Below are 18417 nucleotides of genomic sequence, written 5' to 3' on the forward strand. Positions count from 1 at the left end.
TTTTAAAGTAGACGATTTTATTGATATTGCCAATATTACTGAGTAGCGTTTCTGGGACGACTTTATTGTAAGATAGTCAGTAAGTATTGTAAGACAGAAAAAATCATAGCATGTGATTCGTATTTAAAAAGACAACCACATGCCATGATAACAGTAAAAATCCTCCTGTTGGTGATTCCATAGTAAATCATGAGAAAAAAACAGGAAAAAAACCTTATAATACTAGCCCGACATGGTACGTATTTAGTTTAACATTTAGTTTAGTCTCAATAAACACCAAATTCTGATTTTATATGATGATTATATTCTGGTCAGATAAGTGATGGAGTTTAAATATCTAGGCATCACATTATCTAGCTACGGAAAGCTCGAAACTGAAGTGGAAGATCAAGCTAATAGGGCAAACAGCACTGCAGGTTGCTTGAATAAAACAAGATGGAGAAACAAAAATATCGGGAAAGAAATGAAAGGCAGAATTTACAAACCAGTCATCAGATTAATTTTGAGATACGCGGCAAAAACAAGACCTGATACAGAGAGGTCAAAATATGTTGGAGAGGTAGAGGAGAGGTAGTATGTTAAAAACAGAAGAGAAGAAAACACTCAAAACAAAAATTGAATGTACGCCAGTTGATTGTACAGGGCAAGATTGAGGGAAAGAGAGGCCCTAGTCGTAGACGTACATCCTGGCTGGCCAATCTTAGAAAGTGGATTGGTCTAACGTCAGCAGATCTATTTCGAGCTGCTGTGAAAAGAATAAGATGGTCAATGTGGTTGCCAACATCTCTAAAAGATAGGCATATTTAGAAGAAGTTTCACTGCTTAGAAGGACAATATAATTTCAGCGACTTACACCATTTTGAAGGTATAAAAAATTTAACTCTATGGACACACAACATTGGACTGCTTCCTTCCTAATGCCATAAGCAAGACAAGGATGTTAATGTCCTCTTCTATGACAGTCACGGAACCATAAGCTTGGAATGCAGCAAGCGCAGAACAGATGATGGCGGTATCTGCATCAGATTCAGCTTGGTCGACACCACTTCTGATCTGAGCAGTTTTAAAAAGGTCCAAAGTTTATTTTTTTTTCATTACCAAGAAACTTATCTTGGAATTATATTATACACGAGCGCACGAAGTGTGGTAAGTTTTGTGGTGGCAAAATGGGTCGATAATTAATTAATAATAACAGCAATGTTAACAAGGAGTTTGGGTTTAGCAGCCAAAGCGAACACACCTAATAATACAACAAATAATAAATACAAGTGATTAAAGTAAAATATAGATAATAAGTGTTTATAAAAAAGAATTTTCAATTCGTCTACATTGAAAAAAAAACGTAATTTAATTAAAATAGTGAAAGTAGCATTGATAAATAAATTAGATTTCGGCAGTGACAAAAAGATAAGAAATATTTATCGGTTGGTTTTTAAGATCATTAGCCAGATAATTAAGTAAACAATACAACAGGATATCGTAAGTAAGCAGAATATTAGTTTTAATAGTAATAATTGTAGCTTTGATACAAACAATATAAACATATAGTCAGGGCCGGCTTCTGAGTTTTAGGAATAAAAGTGTTGGAGTATTGGACGCAGCCAGCGCGGGTGTGGGCGGAAATTTGAATTGAGTAGAGTTTTCGCACAACTGCACCCGTGACGCAGTGACTAATAACCCTAGCCCAGAAAATTACTATAAATAAAGAACAATGAATTCAGATGAGGAGTTAACTGATGAAGGAAAAAGGAGGAGAGAAGATGATGAATATTACTCCAGGAGATAAAAAACACCGAGAACCCCACAAAAAAGAGAAGAAGAAAACACAAGTGGAATCGACCAAATGATGAAAATGATGAAAGAATTGGCAATGGATGTAAAAGACATAAAAAAAGAACAATATAGATCACAAGACGAAATTACGCAACTAAAGAGGGAAATTACAGAACTAAAAGATCAACAAAGCGACTACAAAGATGAAATAAGACAGATGCGAGAAACAAACGAAAAAGCTATTAAAAAAATAAGCCAATTAGAGAAAGAAATTACCGCAGCAAACGAAAAAATAGAGAAACTGGAGAGAGAAAAAAAGAGGAAAAATGTAGTAATACAAGGACTAAACATTGATACAAATGATCAAAAACTAGTGCGAGAGGCCGTAGAGGACTTTCTAGAAAAAGAACTACAAGTGTCAGTAGATGTAAATGGAGCAAGAAAAATAGGAGAAAATACTACCTTAGTAGAACTTAACAGCGTGAAGAACAAAATTGAAGTAATGAAAAATAAAAATAAACTTAAAAACAAACCAGACAAGCGAATCTACATAAATGATGATATGTCAAAGGAGGAAAGAATTATACAGAAAGAAATTAGAAGTAAGGCTATGGCAGAGAGATATAATGGAAAAAATGTAAAAATAGGATTCCAGAAGCTAATTATAGATAGAGAAACATGGACATGGAATAACAGCCAACGAAAATTAGTAAAAGATAAAAATGTAAAACCAAAAAACTAACAGCAAAATTTAAACAGGCTAAAATAACGAAGACGACTTGGCAAGATAAAGGTAAAAGAGATGATCAAAATGTAGAGATCATTACTGGAAACAAAGTAATAAACGAATGCATATTAGTAGGGACATGGAATGTAAGAGGAACGTACGAGGAAGAAAAACTAAAACACATAATCGACGAATGCAAAAAATACAAGTTCGAAATAGTAGCACTACAAGAAACAAAACAATTAGGGCAAAACTCAATGGAAATAAACGACTATTTATTTTTCAACAGCGGGGGAGAAAATAGAATGTTAGGCACAGGCTTTGTGGTAAATAAAAAGCTGAAAGATCTAATCGTTGACTTCAAACCAATTTCAGAGAGAATATGTGTATTAAGAATAAGAGGAAAATACCAAAAAATAACATTTATAAATATACCTGCACCGACTGAAGACAAAAGTATAGAAATAAAAGAAGACTTTTATAATCAAATAGATACAGTATTCGAAAATATCCCCAAATACGATGTATAAATAGTGCTAGGTGATAGTAATGCAAAAATAGGAAAAGAAGAAATATATGTACCCACCATAGGAAAATACAGCTTGCATGAAACAACGAACGAAAATGGTCACTTCCTAATTTATTTCGCGAAAGAAAGAAATATGATCATTATGAGCACATACTTCCAACACAAAAGAATACACCAAGGAACGTGGAGATCGCCGGATGGGAAAACCATAAACCAAATTGATCATGTGCTTGTCGAAAAAGATATGCAAAAATGTATAAAGAACATAAGAACATACAGAGGTCCAGATGCAGATTCAGATCACTTTATAGTTGAAATACAAATGAAACAACTTATTCCAGTGCTTAGAAACCAGCGGAAGAAAAAGTATAAAGCAACTAAACCTGTGAGACTACTGACAGAAGAGGAACAAAATAAATATGAAAGAATAGTCAGTAGAGGATTAGATAATATTGCAGAAAGTGGGGATATTGAACAAACATAGATGCAAATAAAAGTATGTATGACCAAAGCAGCTCAGGCCAGTAATAGAAATATAAAACACGAATACAAAGAATGGTTCGACGATGAATGTAAAATGGAACTAGATGAATGAAATAAATTAAGAATGAAAATGATGCAAGAAAAAACAACAGAGATAGAGAGAAAATACAATGAACAAAGGAAAAGAGCCAAAAGAATAATAAGATCTAAGAAAAGAAAATACAATGAAGATAAATTAAAATGTATAGAACAGAGCTATAAAAATAGAGAAATTAGAAACTTATATAAAGGGGTGAAAAATGAGAAAAAGGGGTACCAAGGAAAACCTGTACACTACAAAAACAACAATAGAAGAAATTTAGTAAGTGACGAAGAAATATTGAGCAGATGGAAAGAAAACTTTGAAGAACTTTTAAATGAAATTCCCACAACAGAATATGAAGAGGAAGAAGAAGTGAAGGAAAATGTCGATCAAGAACGAATAGAGGAAAGACCGCCTAACGAAAAAGAAATAAAAGAAATAATAGAGAAACGAAAGAATAATAAGAGCCCAGGAAGAGATGAAGTAACAGCTGAAATGTTTAAATATGGAGGACCAGTACTAATTAAGCATTTGGAAAAGTTGCTAAAAGACATATGGGAACAAAAAAAATTACCGAAGGAATGGACCGAAGCGACACTGTGCCCTTTTCACAAAAAAGGTGACAAAAGTTTATGCCACAATTACAGGGGAATAGCCCTACTAAATGTGGCATATAAAATACTTGCAGTATATATAAAAGATAAGCTATCTCAAAATATAGATAATGACATAGGGGAATATCAATGTGGATTCAGAAGAGGGTGCAGCACAGTGGATCAAATTTTCCTACTGCGCGAAATACAAGCAGAAAGCTACGAATATGGGAAACCTACAATGGCCCTATTTATCGACTTTAAACAAGCGTTCGATAGGATAAAGTGCAAAGAAATATACAAAGCACTACGTGAAATGAGAATTAGTAAAAAACTGATAAGAATGGTAAAAGTGACACTCCGAAAAACAGAGAATAGGGTTAAAATAAATGGCGAAGAAACAGATAAGTTTGAGGTCAGTGAGCGGGTGCGACAAGGAGACCCACTGTCATCGCTGTTGTTCAGTATCGTCCTCGAAGTTACCATCAGAGAAGCTGGAATCAACAGGTCAGGACTTATATATCAAAGAAAACACCAATGCTTAGCATTCGCTGACGACATTGTACTGATAGCCAGAAGTAAGCAAGAATTAAAAGAAATAATAAAAAGATTAGAAATGAAAGCGAGAAAGAAAGGGATGTACATAAATGAAGAAAAGACCAAATATATGGAATGGACAGAAAGAGATTACCTACAAGAACAATATCTGACAGTAATAACAGATGAAAAAACATATAAATTCGAAGAAGTAGAAATATTCCAGTATTTAGGAGCGACATTCACGAGAAGGCCAAATATGAAGGAAGAAATCCAAGCGAGAATTATGGCCTGTAACCGTTGTATTTTTGCACTAAACAATTTATTAAGAAGCAAAAACATATCTAGAAGGGCTAAGATAAGAATATATAAGACAGTAATACGACCTATTGTATTATATGCCAGTGAAACATGGACAATGAAAAAATCCGAGCAAGTCTTGCTGCAAGTCTGGGAAAGAAAAGTCCTCAGGAAAATATTTGGAGGTAAATTATGGAATGGTTTATGGATAAAAAGACCAAATATGGAATTAGAGGAGATGTATGGAGAGCCGAATATCGTAGGGATCATAAAGTCACAAAGACTGAGATGGTTGGGACACATCCAAAGGATGGAAAACACGAGACTGCCAAAAAGAATGCTAATGGGAGGAATAGGAGGGAAAAGGAAGAAAGGCAGACCGAAAACCAGGTGGAAGAAGGATGTTGAAAAAGACATAGAAAAACTTAAAATACCAAACTGGAAAAATAAAGCAACAAACAGAAAAGAATGGAAAATAATAGTAACCCAAGCCATGGGCCTTCTAGGCCTGGGGAGCTAAATTATATATATAATGTTAACAAAATATTAAATTAATTTAAAATTAAAAGAATAAAAAAATTTATGATAGAAAAGTCCAATGCTTTATTTTTATCTTATTCAAGAACCCGGTTAAATTTGGAGCGCTGTAAAACACAAAAAATTAATGAAAATATACAAATTTGTGGTGTATTACGTTTAAAAACCCTTTATAATATTGCTCTGACATAATTTTATTGTACAATGACTAGAGGAAAAGTTAAGGCCAAAAAGAAAATTTGTTCAAAAACTTGTAGTTATTTTTTTTTAAACTATAAAAAGTAATAGGAATAAATTTGTAGACTATTTAATTTGCTACAAATAATGTTTAATAAAATTTTCTGTGGAGTAGCTAGGTTACGAGATACAGCGTGAAAACGCTTTCCATCCCTTACTCCAAGCTGACGAGTATTCAAGTACCCAGAAAAATTAATGAAATTAAACAAATTTTTGCAATAAAAATCATTCTATGAAAAACCCTCTTTGGTGTTGCTTTAATACCATTTTATTGTATAATTACCTTTATCTGTTCCAAAATTTTTAGTTATTTTCTTTATAACTTACTATTTTCTTTTTTAAGATTAAAAGTGACAGAAATAAAAATAAAGACAATTTAATTTGCTAGAAAAAATGTTCGATAATTTTTTTTTAGTGTTGCTAGTTTACGAGATAGAGCGTGGAGCGTGAAAATATCTTACCCACCCTTTTTTTCAAGATGGCGGCCGGAGAACAATGGTGACGACCTCACAAACTTGAACTTATTCCCTCCTTCCCGATGTCCCGATGTGAAAAGTGCACGCTAAGGCATAAAAAATGTAACATTTCAATGGACTAACTGGTTGTAAATGCAAGAGAGCAAGACGAACTAAAATTATGGAACGCTTTACTATTTTGTTTTGCCATTATTGGGAAGGGGCTGTGCTTACCTTTTCTCTATCGTTCCATGTTTAGTGTATATATAATACCAAATAAGATCTATCTTAAATAATTTGACTAATATAGTCGTATATAATAACTTACTTTAATATAGTAGATCCTTCTATCATCTTTGTCACCTTTAGATACATATCCGTTTTCTGTAATTAAAATTCCTGGATTGTTATAGTTGTCCTTGATCCAGTTTACTAAATGCCTTCCACTCCATGGCACTACCTATAAAAAATGGTGTTAGTGAAGAACATAATAACCGATTCTAAAATAACATATATTAATAAAAAAGATACGTGTTTAAACATAGTTCTTCTTCTTAAAGTGCCCTCTTCTTTCGAAGGTATGATTATTATTATTCTTTGTATTCTCAAATATTATTTATAATTACATTACTGCGTTAATTAGTTATTATTTTTTATTATTATTTTTTATTAATTTTTATTTACTGTTTCGTTAAAAGGTTAGTTAGACGAATAATTAAATCACTGTCTTAAATTGCAAAACCACGATATACGTCTTCCTTTAACGCTACGTTTTTCTAGATAGAATCTTTTCCTGCATAACTTGCAGAAGCTGATATCTAATTTATGTCATTCCAGTTATATAAATGCGGTCATTTTTAATACTTACTTTTTTGTAAAGTCACACCTTGAAAATGCTTACCTTCCTCATCATCGCATTAAAGAGTGACAGCTTCTACGCCCTACAGGTATTCTTAAGTTTAAGTTGATTTCATGTAATCGAATGAACTATCTTACAATAAAGTTATCCCAGGAACGCAACTCAACAATATTGGCAATATCAATTGCCAATATGAGTAAGCCAGATAAAATTATTAAAAGGATGATTTTTCACCAAGTAACAAAAAACAAAATTTGTATGTTTTTAATGTTTTATATTTTGAAAATGAAAAGTGTAAATAGGAACGTCAAAAATAAGCTTATTTTAAACTTAAATTGTGGCTTATTCTCAACAGAAATAGTAAATTCATGTTATATATTTCAATAAGTCGCTTTTTTGTTAATAGCGATTCAAATTTCATTTGCATAATAAATGCAATCCTGTGACCCAAAAACACTTACATAATTAATACATTAATCAAAATAATTGTGCCGCTTCATTTTTAACTTCAAATATAACCAAAAATAATTACTTTACCGTTACTAATAAAGAGTATATTATTTACATAGAAAGTATCGGAGAATTGAAAAATTGAGCTATAATGGCAATTCCGCCAGTGGCGTATAATTTGTGAAGAGTCAACCATTCACTTTCCCTTGCTGTACGACTCTGGTAGCAACCAAAAACGTTTATTTAGCATAATTTCGTAAAGTTTATAGTAACTACACTAGTTTTAAAGTACTAGATACAAATAATTTTTATATAAACACCCTGTACCTAGATAAGGGTCGAGATTTTATTTAAGTGATTTGGTTTAAATGTTAATATTTTGAATCCAGGAATCTACAGTTAAAATATTTAGAATTATTAATGAAACACCCTGCATAGTTATAGCTAAATTTTTTGATAGACCGGTTCACGTTGAAATAGTATTAAGATGGCAATTATTGCAAAAATAACAATTTTTAATAACCTATTATTGTTGGTATTTATGTTTGGAATAATATATTCAGATGGCTATGGTTAAATAAAATCGTTTAATTTAAATTAGGTTTAATCATTTGTATCCCATATTATAACAGAATACATATGAAATCGCATAACAAGGTCTACTCATCATCATCAATCTATATGCGTCCACTGCTAGACACATAGATCTCCCTGAGCTCTTTCCATCTGTCTTTGTCTTGTGCGGTTTGCATCCAGTTACTGCTAACACGCATCAAGTCGTCAGTCCATTTAGTTGGTAGGCGTCTTCTGCTCCGTATTGCTTCTTGTCTTGGTCTTCACTCTAAAATACGTTTTGTCCATCGGTTGTCTCATAATCTGGCGACGTGTCCTGCCCCATTTTCATCTTAACGACGCGATTTTTTCGATGGCGTATATTGTTTTTGTTCTACGACGTATTTCTTCGTTTGGGATTCGGTCTCTCAGAGAGACACCCAACATCTGGCGCTCCATAGCACTCTGAGTCACCTATCAATACAATAATACCTCGACTTACGCGAACCAGTAGTTACGCGATTTTCAAATCTTATTAATTTAAACTTAACACAGATTTTGATACAAAAATTAAGTTTTCTGAATTAGCAAACAAGTTTGATCTGTCGGAATCGGCGGTCAGAACAATTATAGGACAAAGTAAAAATTCTTAAAGCCGTAAAAAGTTCACAATAATCTTTGAATTCAACCATCGTTCTTAAACGTCACGCTATTATGGCCGAGATGAAAATAATGTTAAAGTTATGGTGTAATAATTAGAGAAATAGGAAAAATTGTCCTATTGATTAGAACACAGTGTGCTCCAAAGCTAAGCTGATTTTTTAGTCACTGAAAGAGGATCCTGGGGAGACCGCCAAAAATGAAGTATTTGAAGCTAAAAACGGCTGGTGAAGCCAATTTAAAAGTCACTACAGTTAGCATAGTTAGGCAGAGAAATTAAAAGTTATGATAAATGAATGTGGCTACACTAACCAAACTGTGATGTGGAAGTCTAATCGTAAAGCTTGGGTGACAGAATTACTTTGTGAGGACTGGTTTGATCATCATTTTATACTTGACGTCGAGCTTTGTTGTCAATCTTAATAAATTGCATTTAAAGTGATGCTACTCATCGACAACGCAGCAGGTCATCCTACTGCAATCTTAAATAGTTTTGACCCTCGTATGACAGTTTGAATTTTTACTGCTTAATACAACTAGCTTACTTCCACCGATGGATTGGGGAGTCATTAATACATTCAAACCTTATTACACCAGATGATCATTTGCACACCGGTATGAAGTTATAAGAAAAACAACGAGCTCTCTATTAAAGACTTTCGGAAACAATTGAACGTTATAGATGCAGTCAAAATTTTGAAATTAAATTTTATAAAAAATGTTAAATGGTGTCTGGAAAAACCTAAGTCCTTGTTCTTCACCACTGACACTAAGGTGGAATTGACGCCAGAGCTTGATGAAGTTAGTAATACGATTAAAGAAATGGTTAATATCGCCGTGCAAATCAATATAGAAGAAGATAGTGATAATTTCAAGAACTGTTGGATTCCTACAATTAAGAGATCTGCCAATTGATGAACTCATAGAAATGCATGAGGACGAGCAAGACATTGAATAGCCTGTTAGTTCAGATACTGTTCAAACAGAGGATCAAATGACGGTTGGAAACTTGACTGAAGGCCTCAGTTTAATTGAAAAGATATTACAAATTTTAGAAAATATAGAAAACAAAGAAAAAATCTTAAGTCGTCAAATTACTTTAATACATATTATGTAGCCTTTTACAGCAAAATATCTTCGATTGCTATTTTTTTTATTTTAAACATTTTTATTTTTATACACGCGTATAAGAAATTATACTTCAATTCACCCCCAATCATGGTGCAGAAAATCTGCACTTTCTAATAAATTTTTATATCAACTGTACTTTCTATTAGTGCTGTTTTTTTTTCCTAGCGACGTTGGTAAAATAAACCAATAAAGCTTACCTTAAATAAGTCATTAAGACCACTTTCCCATTCAGCTGGCTGATAAGCATTCACTGCTTCATCTTGAAACTTACTGGGATGGTTTTCAACTGGTGGATCATAGCCCAGGTCAGCTACTAAATACGCGGTGTAAACGTTTAAGCCAAAAAAATCGTGAGTTCCATTTATATATTTAATTTCTTCCGGTGTAAACGTTGGCAGACGAGATTCTGCACGTCCTTCTAACTTACTACGTTCAGCTATTCTAGTTTTTACGATTTCTGGATAGTCTCCAACGTAAATAGGATTGGCATAGATTCCTAGCTAAAAATAATATAAAAACGTAAAAATATAGATACTTAAAATACAAGACTATAATTATAAGAAAATAATTATGATAAAACTATTGTGATGAATATTTTAAATATGGAATGTCACGAATAGTGAATCTAGTTAAGGAAGAGGATCATCAGAAAAAAGAAACTATGCCATTTAGACAAAAGCTTCATGCAGATTATTTAGGTAAATTGTTATGATTTTCATTTTATAAATATAACGGCAAAATGATTTTTCGTAACTGCATAAATTTACATTCGTTAATAAAATGTTGTTTTATAAGATTTGAGGTTAATGTTCTCAGTACATAAACCTAAAAGAAACTTAAACGAATTAATTTTAGTTCGTCGAAAAAACAAACTAATTTTAGTAAAAGCAGTCGCCCCTAAGAAAGTTATAATTAAAAAACCCAAGGATAATACGTGTTTCTAGCACGTTGCGTACGGCGTGAGACAATACGTGTCTCACACTCGATTTGATCCTTGGACGGCGTGGCACAAATTGTGTACCACATGGTATACTTTCACTAAGACGGCGTGTATTATAAAACGGTTCATGTGACTGTGCTATTTAAGCAGGAATACAAAAAGAACCGTCCTAGCGAGAGGCTGATATGCGCCGGACGTTTGTTTTGATTTTATGAACCTATTTCTGGTAAGGTGAATAAAAAATGTAAATAGTAAAAATTCTGTTTTAGTGGAAAGCTATAATAAGCATATAAAACATCGGAATATTAGTAAATTATAACAAAACATGTGAAATTACGAAAAAAATACTATTTCTCGTTCATCTTATGTTCCTGAAAAAAAAACAAGGAATACAATAATTCTTTTTACACCCATTGCATTGCCAAACTGATCGGGAACAAGTATGCGCTGCAGTGTTCCTGTCATTTGATTCTTTTAAGGCCTTATAACACACAACACAACGGTTTCGTTTATGGTGTACCAAAACGTGTTCTAGTTGTTCTATGTCATCTGCTTTTTCGTTCTTCATGTGGTCCACACGATGTTTACCGAATAATAATCTTGCAGCTAACAGCTCTCTGTATTCCGTTATTTGAATTGTTTTCTGTATTGCCTCCTTATATATTAGAAAGGAATTTACTAATGCACAGCCAAAAATCAGTTTAACTGCTAATTTTCGGTACCACTTATTACCATGTCTAAGGCAATGAGAGTAAGACTTGAGTTGATCTGATAAATCAATGTAGCTCTTGCACCTGTTGTAACTAACGACAGCAGTTGGTTTCTCTATTTCACCGCGTCTGTTCTTTATTTTGGTGGTGTCTGCTTGATGTTTTGTCGTAAGCATCATCACGTCACGTTTGTCTTTCCACTTTAGCATTACTATACCAGTAGAACTTTCTTCAGCAACAATTTCATTTTTTTTAATTTAGTATTAACCACTTTGGGAGAATTGAGTTTACGATTAGCTCTTACAGTGCCAACTAGGTGTGTATTTCTTTCTAATAACTTGGTTGCAAGACTCATACTTGTGCAATAGTTGTCGGTGTATAAAGTCCGCCCACAGTCAAGTAGATTATCCATCAAATGCAACACAACTCCTGCGGAAGCACTACCATTATCAGTCTTATCATTACCAGAATACACTTTGAAATTGTATGTGTACCCACCTATAGTACATAATTTGTACAGTTTTAGGCCAAACTTGTGCCGTTTATTCTTTATTTTTATCTATCTACACAGCCCTTGCAGTCCAATTTTGGACATAGGCCTTCCCTTCCTTCTTCCACGTCTCCACGACCATCGCATTTGTGGTCTTCCTCTTTTCCGTTTGTAATTATATGGTCTCCAGTATATAATCATCTTATTCTATCTGAATATTCTCGACATAGATTCTCGAGAAGTCGAGTAATTTTTCTTAGTCGATGATTTACTACAGATCGGTCATTATTGTCGCTAAAGTGCCACATCTTTAATAGCTCTTCAAAAAGATCTCGAGACATTATACTTTTTATCGAATTTGTATACAAAATGTCGTTACTCCAGTATGCTTTCATTCAAGGATATTTGACTAATCCCATCCACATAATAATGCCAAAAAATTTTTCCATTTCAGAAGTATTTGTAGGAACCCACTTCTTTTTGTGTTTCCTCTTATTTGATAGTGTAGTCTAATTTTGTAAAACCTGCTGTGCATAAACGTTAGTTTGTTCAACTATATAATTTATTATGTAGTCAGTAAGGAAGATCTTGAAACAATCATATGGTTCTTGATCTATATAATTCTCGTAATACGAAGATTTTATTCCGTCGTTTTCTACACTGTAATCGAATGTTTTGAGTGATGTTCCATCAACTTCCCTCCACTGAAATTGCTCGCTATGACACACTTCTTCAGTAATTGTGGCCATATCAATTACTTCTTGTATAGTTACATCAATAATATTTGTTTGTTGTTAAACAGTCCTTGTTCCTTGGATTGAAATAGTTTCATGTTAACCAGATTCCAAATCCATCTACAAAAAGGTTACCTGTTTATTGTTGACAAAAGTTCAATAACTTACGGTTGCAGAAACCACATTAGAAGTACCTTCGCCAGATTTTTCATCATTTCTACTTTTTTAGGTAGAAATAATTGCAGCAACCCATATCTTTTTTCGCTCTTCTTATGATGTGGCCGAGGTATTCGATTTTGGCTGTTTTTATTGTAGTCAACAACTATTTTATTTTTTGTATTCTTAATAAAACGCCCTGGTTAATAACGTGGTCTGTATATTAGGGATATATCTTCAGGATTCAGAACAGTATAGAAAATATATAACATCGTAGTAACCTTTTTTTTATGGGTACTGATAAATCATGCCATTTAAATAGCTTTGCCATTTTTTTAAATGCAGATCTTGCATTTTCTATCCTACATTTGATTTCTAGGGAATTAGGTGTTTTTTCTAGGGAAGTAGGTGTTTGTATGGGTATGTTTGTACTTTTTCTATTAGTTGACCATTCACAATGATTCTTCCAATTTTCTGTTTTTTTATAGTGTTTCTTAATGATTAGTAAAAGTCCATATCTCCATATCTCTGACTTAGTTCTTTGATTCTATTTATTATCTCCTGGAGGGATTTATAACTATCAGCGAATACCACCATGCCATCTGATTTTCTAATGTTATTGATACATTCTTTGTTAATTCGAATTCGGGCATCAACATCCCCTATTTTTTGTTGAAAGATTTTCTCAGAGTATATGTTAAACAGCAGGGACGATAGTATACATCCCTGTTGGATCTCACGTTTGATTCCGACATCATCGATTTCTCCTACCTCCGTACGGATAGACAACGTTTGATTCCAGTAAAGATTGCATAATTTTTATATTCCAATAATTCCAATATTCCAATATTTGTTTATATCTCGATTATATTGTTGTACTTTACTGTATCGAACGCTTTATGGTAATCAATGAAGCATGCATAAATATCGCAATTCACATCTCTACGTCGTTGAAATAGCACTTGTATGCTAAATAAAGCCTTTCTCGTACCTACTGCGTTTCGAAAACAAAACTGTATACGACTGATTTTTTCTTCACATAGTCTATATATCCTTTGATTTATAATTTTTAAAAATAACTTTAAAATGTGGCTCATTAAGCTGATGGTCCGGAAATTATTGCTGGATACGGATTTTGTTTTCTTTGATAGAACAATAAACGTTGACTTTAACCATGATCTTGGTATTACTCCGCTTAAATATATGTCATTGAATATTTTTCTAATCGTTGAGTACCATCGGTTTTAAATAGCTTTACGAGTTTAGCATATGCAATGTCGTGTGATGTAGTTGTGATATTCGTTTTTCCACTTCATCTGATGTGATTGGTAAGTGGTCATTACATGTAGGATGGAGCTGTTCTGATTATCATCAAAGAGTTCTTGTATGTATTTGGTCCATATGCATATTTCTTGATTTTTATCTGTGATGATGTTTCCCTATTGATATTGCAGTTTGATAGCTGTGTTGGATTTTTAAAGACCAGCTTATGACCAGCTTATGACCTACTAAGGCATATTAAATGTGTCGTGTTTTTGTTCCAACAATTATATCTCTTTACACTGTATTTTTAACCAATTTTCTTAGGCCTTTCGTATTTCGGCCCTTATTAGCCTCTGAATATTTTTAAACATTCGTTGTTCTTTGATTTTCTTTTTTTTATGAGTTGAAGTATATTGTTACTCATACAACTTTTCCTCTTCTGTTTCTTTTCTATTAGATATTTTTTTCTGATCTTGATAAAGGTTTCACATATATTCTGAAGTGATTCTTCTGGATTATATGTTTTCTCCATGTTACTTGGCTTTTCTGAAAGAATCCGTGCGAATGTCTCTTTTGTTTCCTTTTTTTAGTCTTCTTATATTACCTTTTTTGTTACTATTCTTTTTTGTAACCTTTTAAATCCAAACCTAAATTTACCAAAAACAGGAACATGATCTGACGATCCGTCATTGTATTCGGTATACAAAAATATATCCTGAAGTGATTAGGTTTTGACCACAACCCTGTCGTAGTGTCTTTAAAGGTAGCTCTCGCAAATCTAATAAAGTAAGTTAAGATTATAGGTTCTTACCAAACACCAGTAAAGCAGAGAAGCAGTTAAAAAACTCTTTAATGAAAAACTACAAAAAAGCAATATAATCAAACAAAATATTTAAATAACATGAAATATATGTATGCGAGGCTCAACTCAGACCAGTAAAGAAAAACTAAAGTATTAAATGTGAACTATAAGAAAATACTGAATAGCAAACGAAATCTTCGACTCTTTAGAACAAACAAGGACTTTAAACAAACCAATGAACATTATTTTCAACTCCAAAGTGAAATTTGGAAGAACATCAGAAAAACAAAATAAGATTAGTTATCAATTCAGTATAGTAAAGTCAAAAATCTAGAACCTAAACAAAATTCATTTAACAAGCATTCAAAAAGTAAAAGAAGCTGCCGGATTAGTCAAACATAATTATACTAGTTACTAAGGATTAACAAAGAAAGTTAGCCTTAATAACGGAGCAAATTTAAAGAAACATAATTATAAATAAAATCTAAATGATACGAAGAATAATCGGTAGACTTGCCAGGAGACAAATTTAATATAATCAGAAAAACTTGGAACTTGCAATTAGCCTTTCAAAAAATTTGTCTTTACGAAATGACGAAATGCATTCCGAACTGCTAATTGAACAGAACTTTACACATACTTTTTACATATATTAGATAATATAAAATATTACGTGCTTCAGCTTATTGTGCAGGATAAGACTGATAGTACAAGTACTCCAGGTTGTCAAAAACCTTTTTGGTATAAAAGCAGCCCAACATCATTGTTCAGAAACGAGGTGACCAAACTAAATGAAGCACAACTACCATTGATGATTTTCAATATTTGATGTAAGGTCACAGTCTAAGAAGAAGAAGAAGATCGTTAAAACCAAAAATACCCATAATACTCAAAGATAAAAGTCTTTAATGAAGGTGTACTTTCGCTTCACAATAATGGGTCATACATATGAACTTATACAAGATATTACCTGTCTAAGGCAAATGCTTTATATAAAATTAAATAATTAATAAAGAACTAGAAATTGGGAAGCGAAATAATTAAGCTAAAGAAAATAACAGTAGCTGATGATGAAAGATGGACTAATCTAGCGCTACAATCCAAATTAAGCCTGGTCGTCCTCCAAACTATGCCTACAACCTTGCCGGTCCCGCGCCGGTCTTCTCCAGGTTCTCACGCCTAGCAAATTTTGCGCGTCCGCTGTCATCCTCCCACCTTTTCAGTGGCCTTTCTTTTTGGTCTTACGCCCTGTATTTTACTATGTAGGGTTTTTTTTGGCAATCTTCTGGTCTCCAATCTAACTACAAGTCTACGAAGTCTACAACTATTATCAGATCAAAAGTATGCTATGGATGCGAGACCTGGGTGATTAAAGAAGACACAAAACGAAAGCTGGAAGTCTTCGAACGACAGTCATAAGAAAGATGTTTGGACCTATTAACAAAAATTGAGTATAGAGATCCAGGTACAACCATAAACTCTACCAACTGTTCAAAGAGGCACCGATCACAGAATTTGTTAAACTTGTACAATACAAACGTCTGAAAAAGAGGAAACGACAAAAAAAAATAAAGCAAAAAACAAAGAAAAATGGATGAAATAAGGGGATGCTGATGCATAATATTGCGTTAACGGAGCTTACATAGAAAGATATTTTCCAATAAGAATACTTTGCAGATCTCACTAATGGGTTTAAAAATATTTTGCTGACAATAATTTTTTGATAATTATTCCTTTGTATGTATTTAACTATTTATGTACCTACCTCATTGAAATTAGTTTATCATTAAAAATGAGTTATTTAATATCTGAAATAAAACTACGATACTGCTTGTTTTTAAGAATAAAATTATCTACTTGGTAAGTACTTACTCTAAATTGCTGCATCCTTTCAGCGGCTTCTATATCTTCTGACTTGTTAGATGCTGGCATATATGCGGATGTGTCAAGAGTGATAGAAATAATACCTTAAATAATAAATCTCTGTTTAGTTTAATAACTGCTTAAGAACCGCTTAAACTAATTAAATAGACATGTAGTATTCAGATAACACATTGTCTTAATCGGGTTAATAGCCTCAGGGTCCAAACCACATGGTTGTGATATTTGTATTTTTTTAGTAAGATAAAAACTTTTTGGTGGCCACGTCTCTCAAATATGATCGACAATTATTTTCTCTCTGTTGTTGCAGATTTGTAATATCTGCAATTGCTAATGAGATTGACTCTGGAATCGCTAGCAAGATTAACTCTGCAATTGGTAACGAGAGTGACTTTGATTCCGATGACTTTATCAAGTATCCGGATTTTGACCCTAATCCTGGAGTTATACAAAACCGATTTCATTAATCTGATAAAGAGGATAACAAAGACGCCACATATATTGAAGACGCTCTTCTAGATTTCTTGAAGGAAGAGACTTAAAAAAAAAGAGAATGACCAAAATGAAGAAGATAACGAAACGCCAGCATCTTCCACTCTTTGGACGGAATATGTTGGCCGACACAAAGATATACAATTTACGTAATTACTATTTAAATGGGAATAACCCACAATTAAAGGTTAAAGTACGTTTATTGACGTTTCAATTTCCACTTCGGAAATCGTTCCCAAAATACAAACATTAGTAAATTAAACAAATTTTGTTTTTTGTTACTTGGTGAAAAAATTCTTCTAATAATTTAATTTTATCTGACTCATCTATATTGACAATTCAGACATACATTATACATTTTAAACTAGACGATCTTAAAATAATATTGCCAATATTGTTGAGTTGCGTTCCTGGGACGACTTTACTTATAAGATAGTTCATTCGATTACATGAAATTAACTTTAACAGAATATCCGTCAGAAAAGATCATAGCATGTATTCCTCGGCAGAAGGTAGTAGGATCTGGTTACCTATATTGAAAGAGGAAGTTATTAAAAGGAAAATACCAGTATTGGTAAGTCAGTAACATATAGAGGATACATCATTTATGTTTTTAAATAAGAAACATATAAAATCAGAATTTGGTGTTTATTGAAGGTAAATTAAATGCACGACCAAATACTTACTATGTCGGGATAGTATTATGAGGATTTTTTCCTGGTTTTTCCCACATAATTTACTATGGAATGACTAACAGGAGAATTTTACTGTCATCATGACATGTGTTTGTCTTTTTAAAGACGAATTACATGCTATGATCTTTTCTGACGGATATTCTCAAGTTAAAGTTGATTTCATATAATCAAATGAACTATCTTATAAGTAAAGTCGTCCCAGGAACGCAACTCAAGAATATTGGCAATATTATTTTAAAGTCGTCTACTTTAAAATGTATAATGTATGTCTGAATTGTCAATATAAATCGGTCAGATAAAATTAAATTATTAGAAGAAGTTTTCACCAACTAACAAAAAAACAAAATTT

General features: G+C 32.7%; 1 protein-coding gene and 1 non-coding gene across 2 annotated transcripts in view; both read right to left on the bottom strand.

The window, feature by feature from the left end:
- Window positions 1-18417, bottom strand: part of LOC140450340 (myrosinase 1-like) — a 52398-nt gene that overhangs the window by 14533 nt on the left and 19448 nt on the right. Inside the window, exons 5-7 of the mRNA XM_072543933.1 lie at window positions 16873-16967; window positions 10103-10405; window positions 6582-6713 (exon numbers count right to left, since the gene is read on the bottom strand). Of these exons, the coding sequence (XP_072400034.1) occupies window positions 6582-6713; window positions 10103-10405; window positions 16873-16967 (530 nt within the window). The remainder of the gene's footprint in view (window positions 1-6581; window positions 6714-10102; window positions 10406-16872; window positions 16968-18417) is intronic.
- On the bottom strand, window positions 6429-6533 carry LOC140432961 (U6 spliceosomal RNA). Its single transcript, XR_011949864.1, has one exon. It is a non-coding gene; the product is annotated as a U6 spliceosomal RNA (small nuclear RNA).

The sequence above is a fragment of the Diabrotica undecimpunctata genome, chromosome 1 (assembly GCF_040954645.1).
Source record: "Diabrotica undecimpunctata isolate CICGRU chromosome 1, icDiaUnde3, whole genome shotgun sequence".
NCBI lineage: Eukaryota > Metazoa > Arthropoda > Insecta > Coleoptera > Chrysomelidae > Diabrotica > Diabrotica undecimpunctata.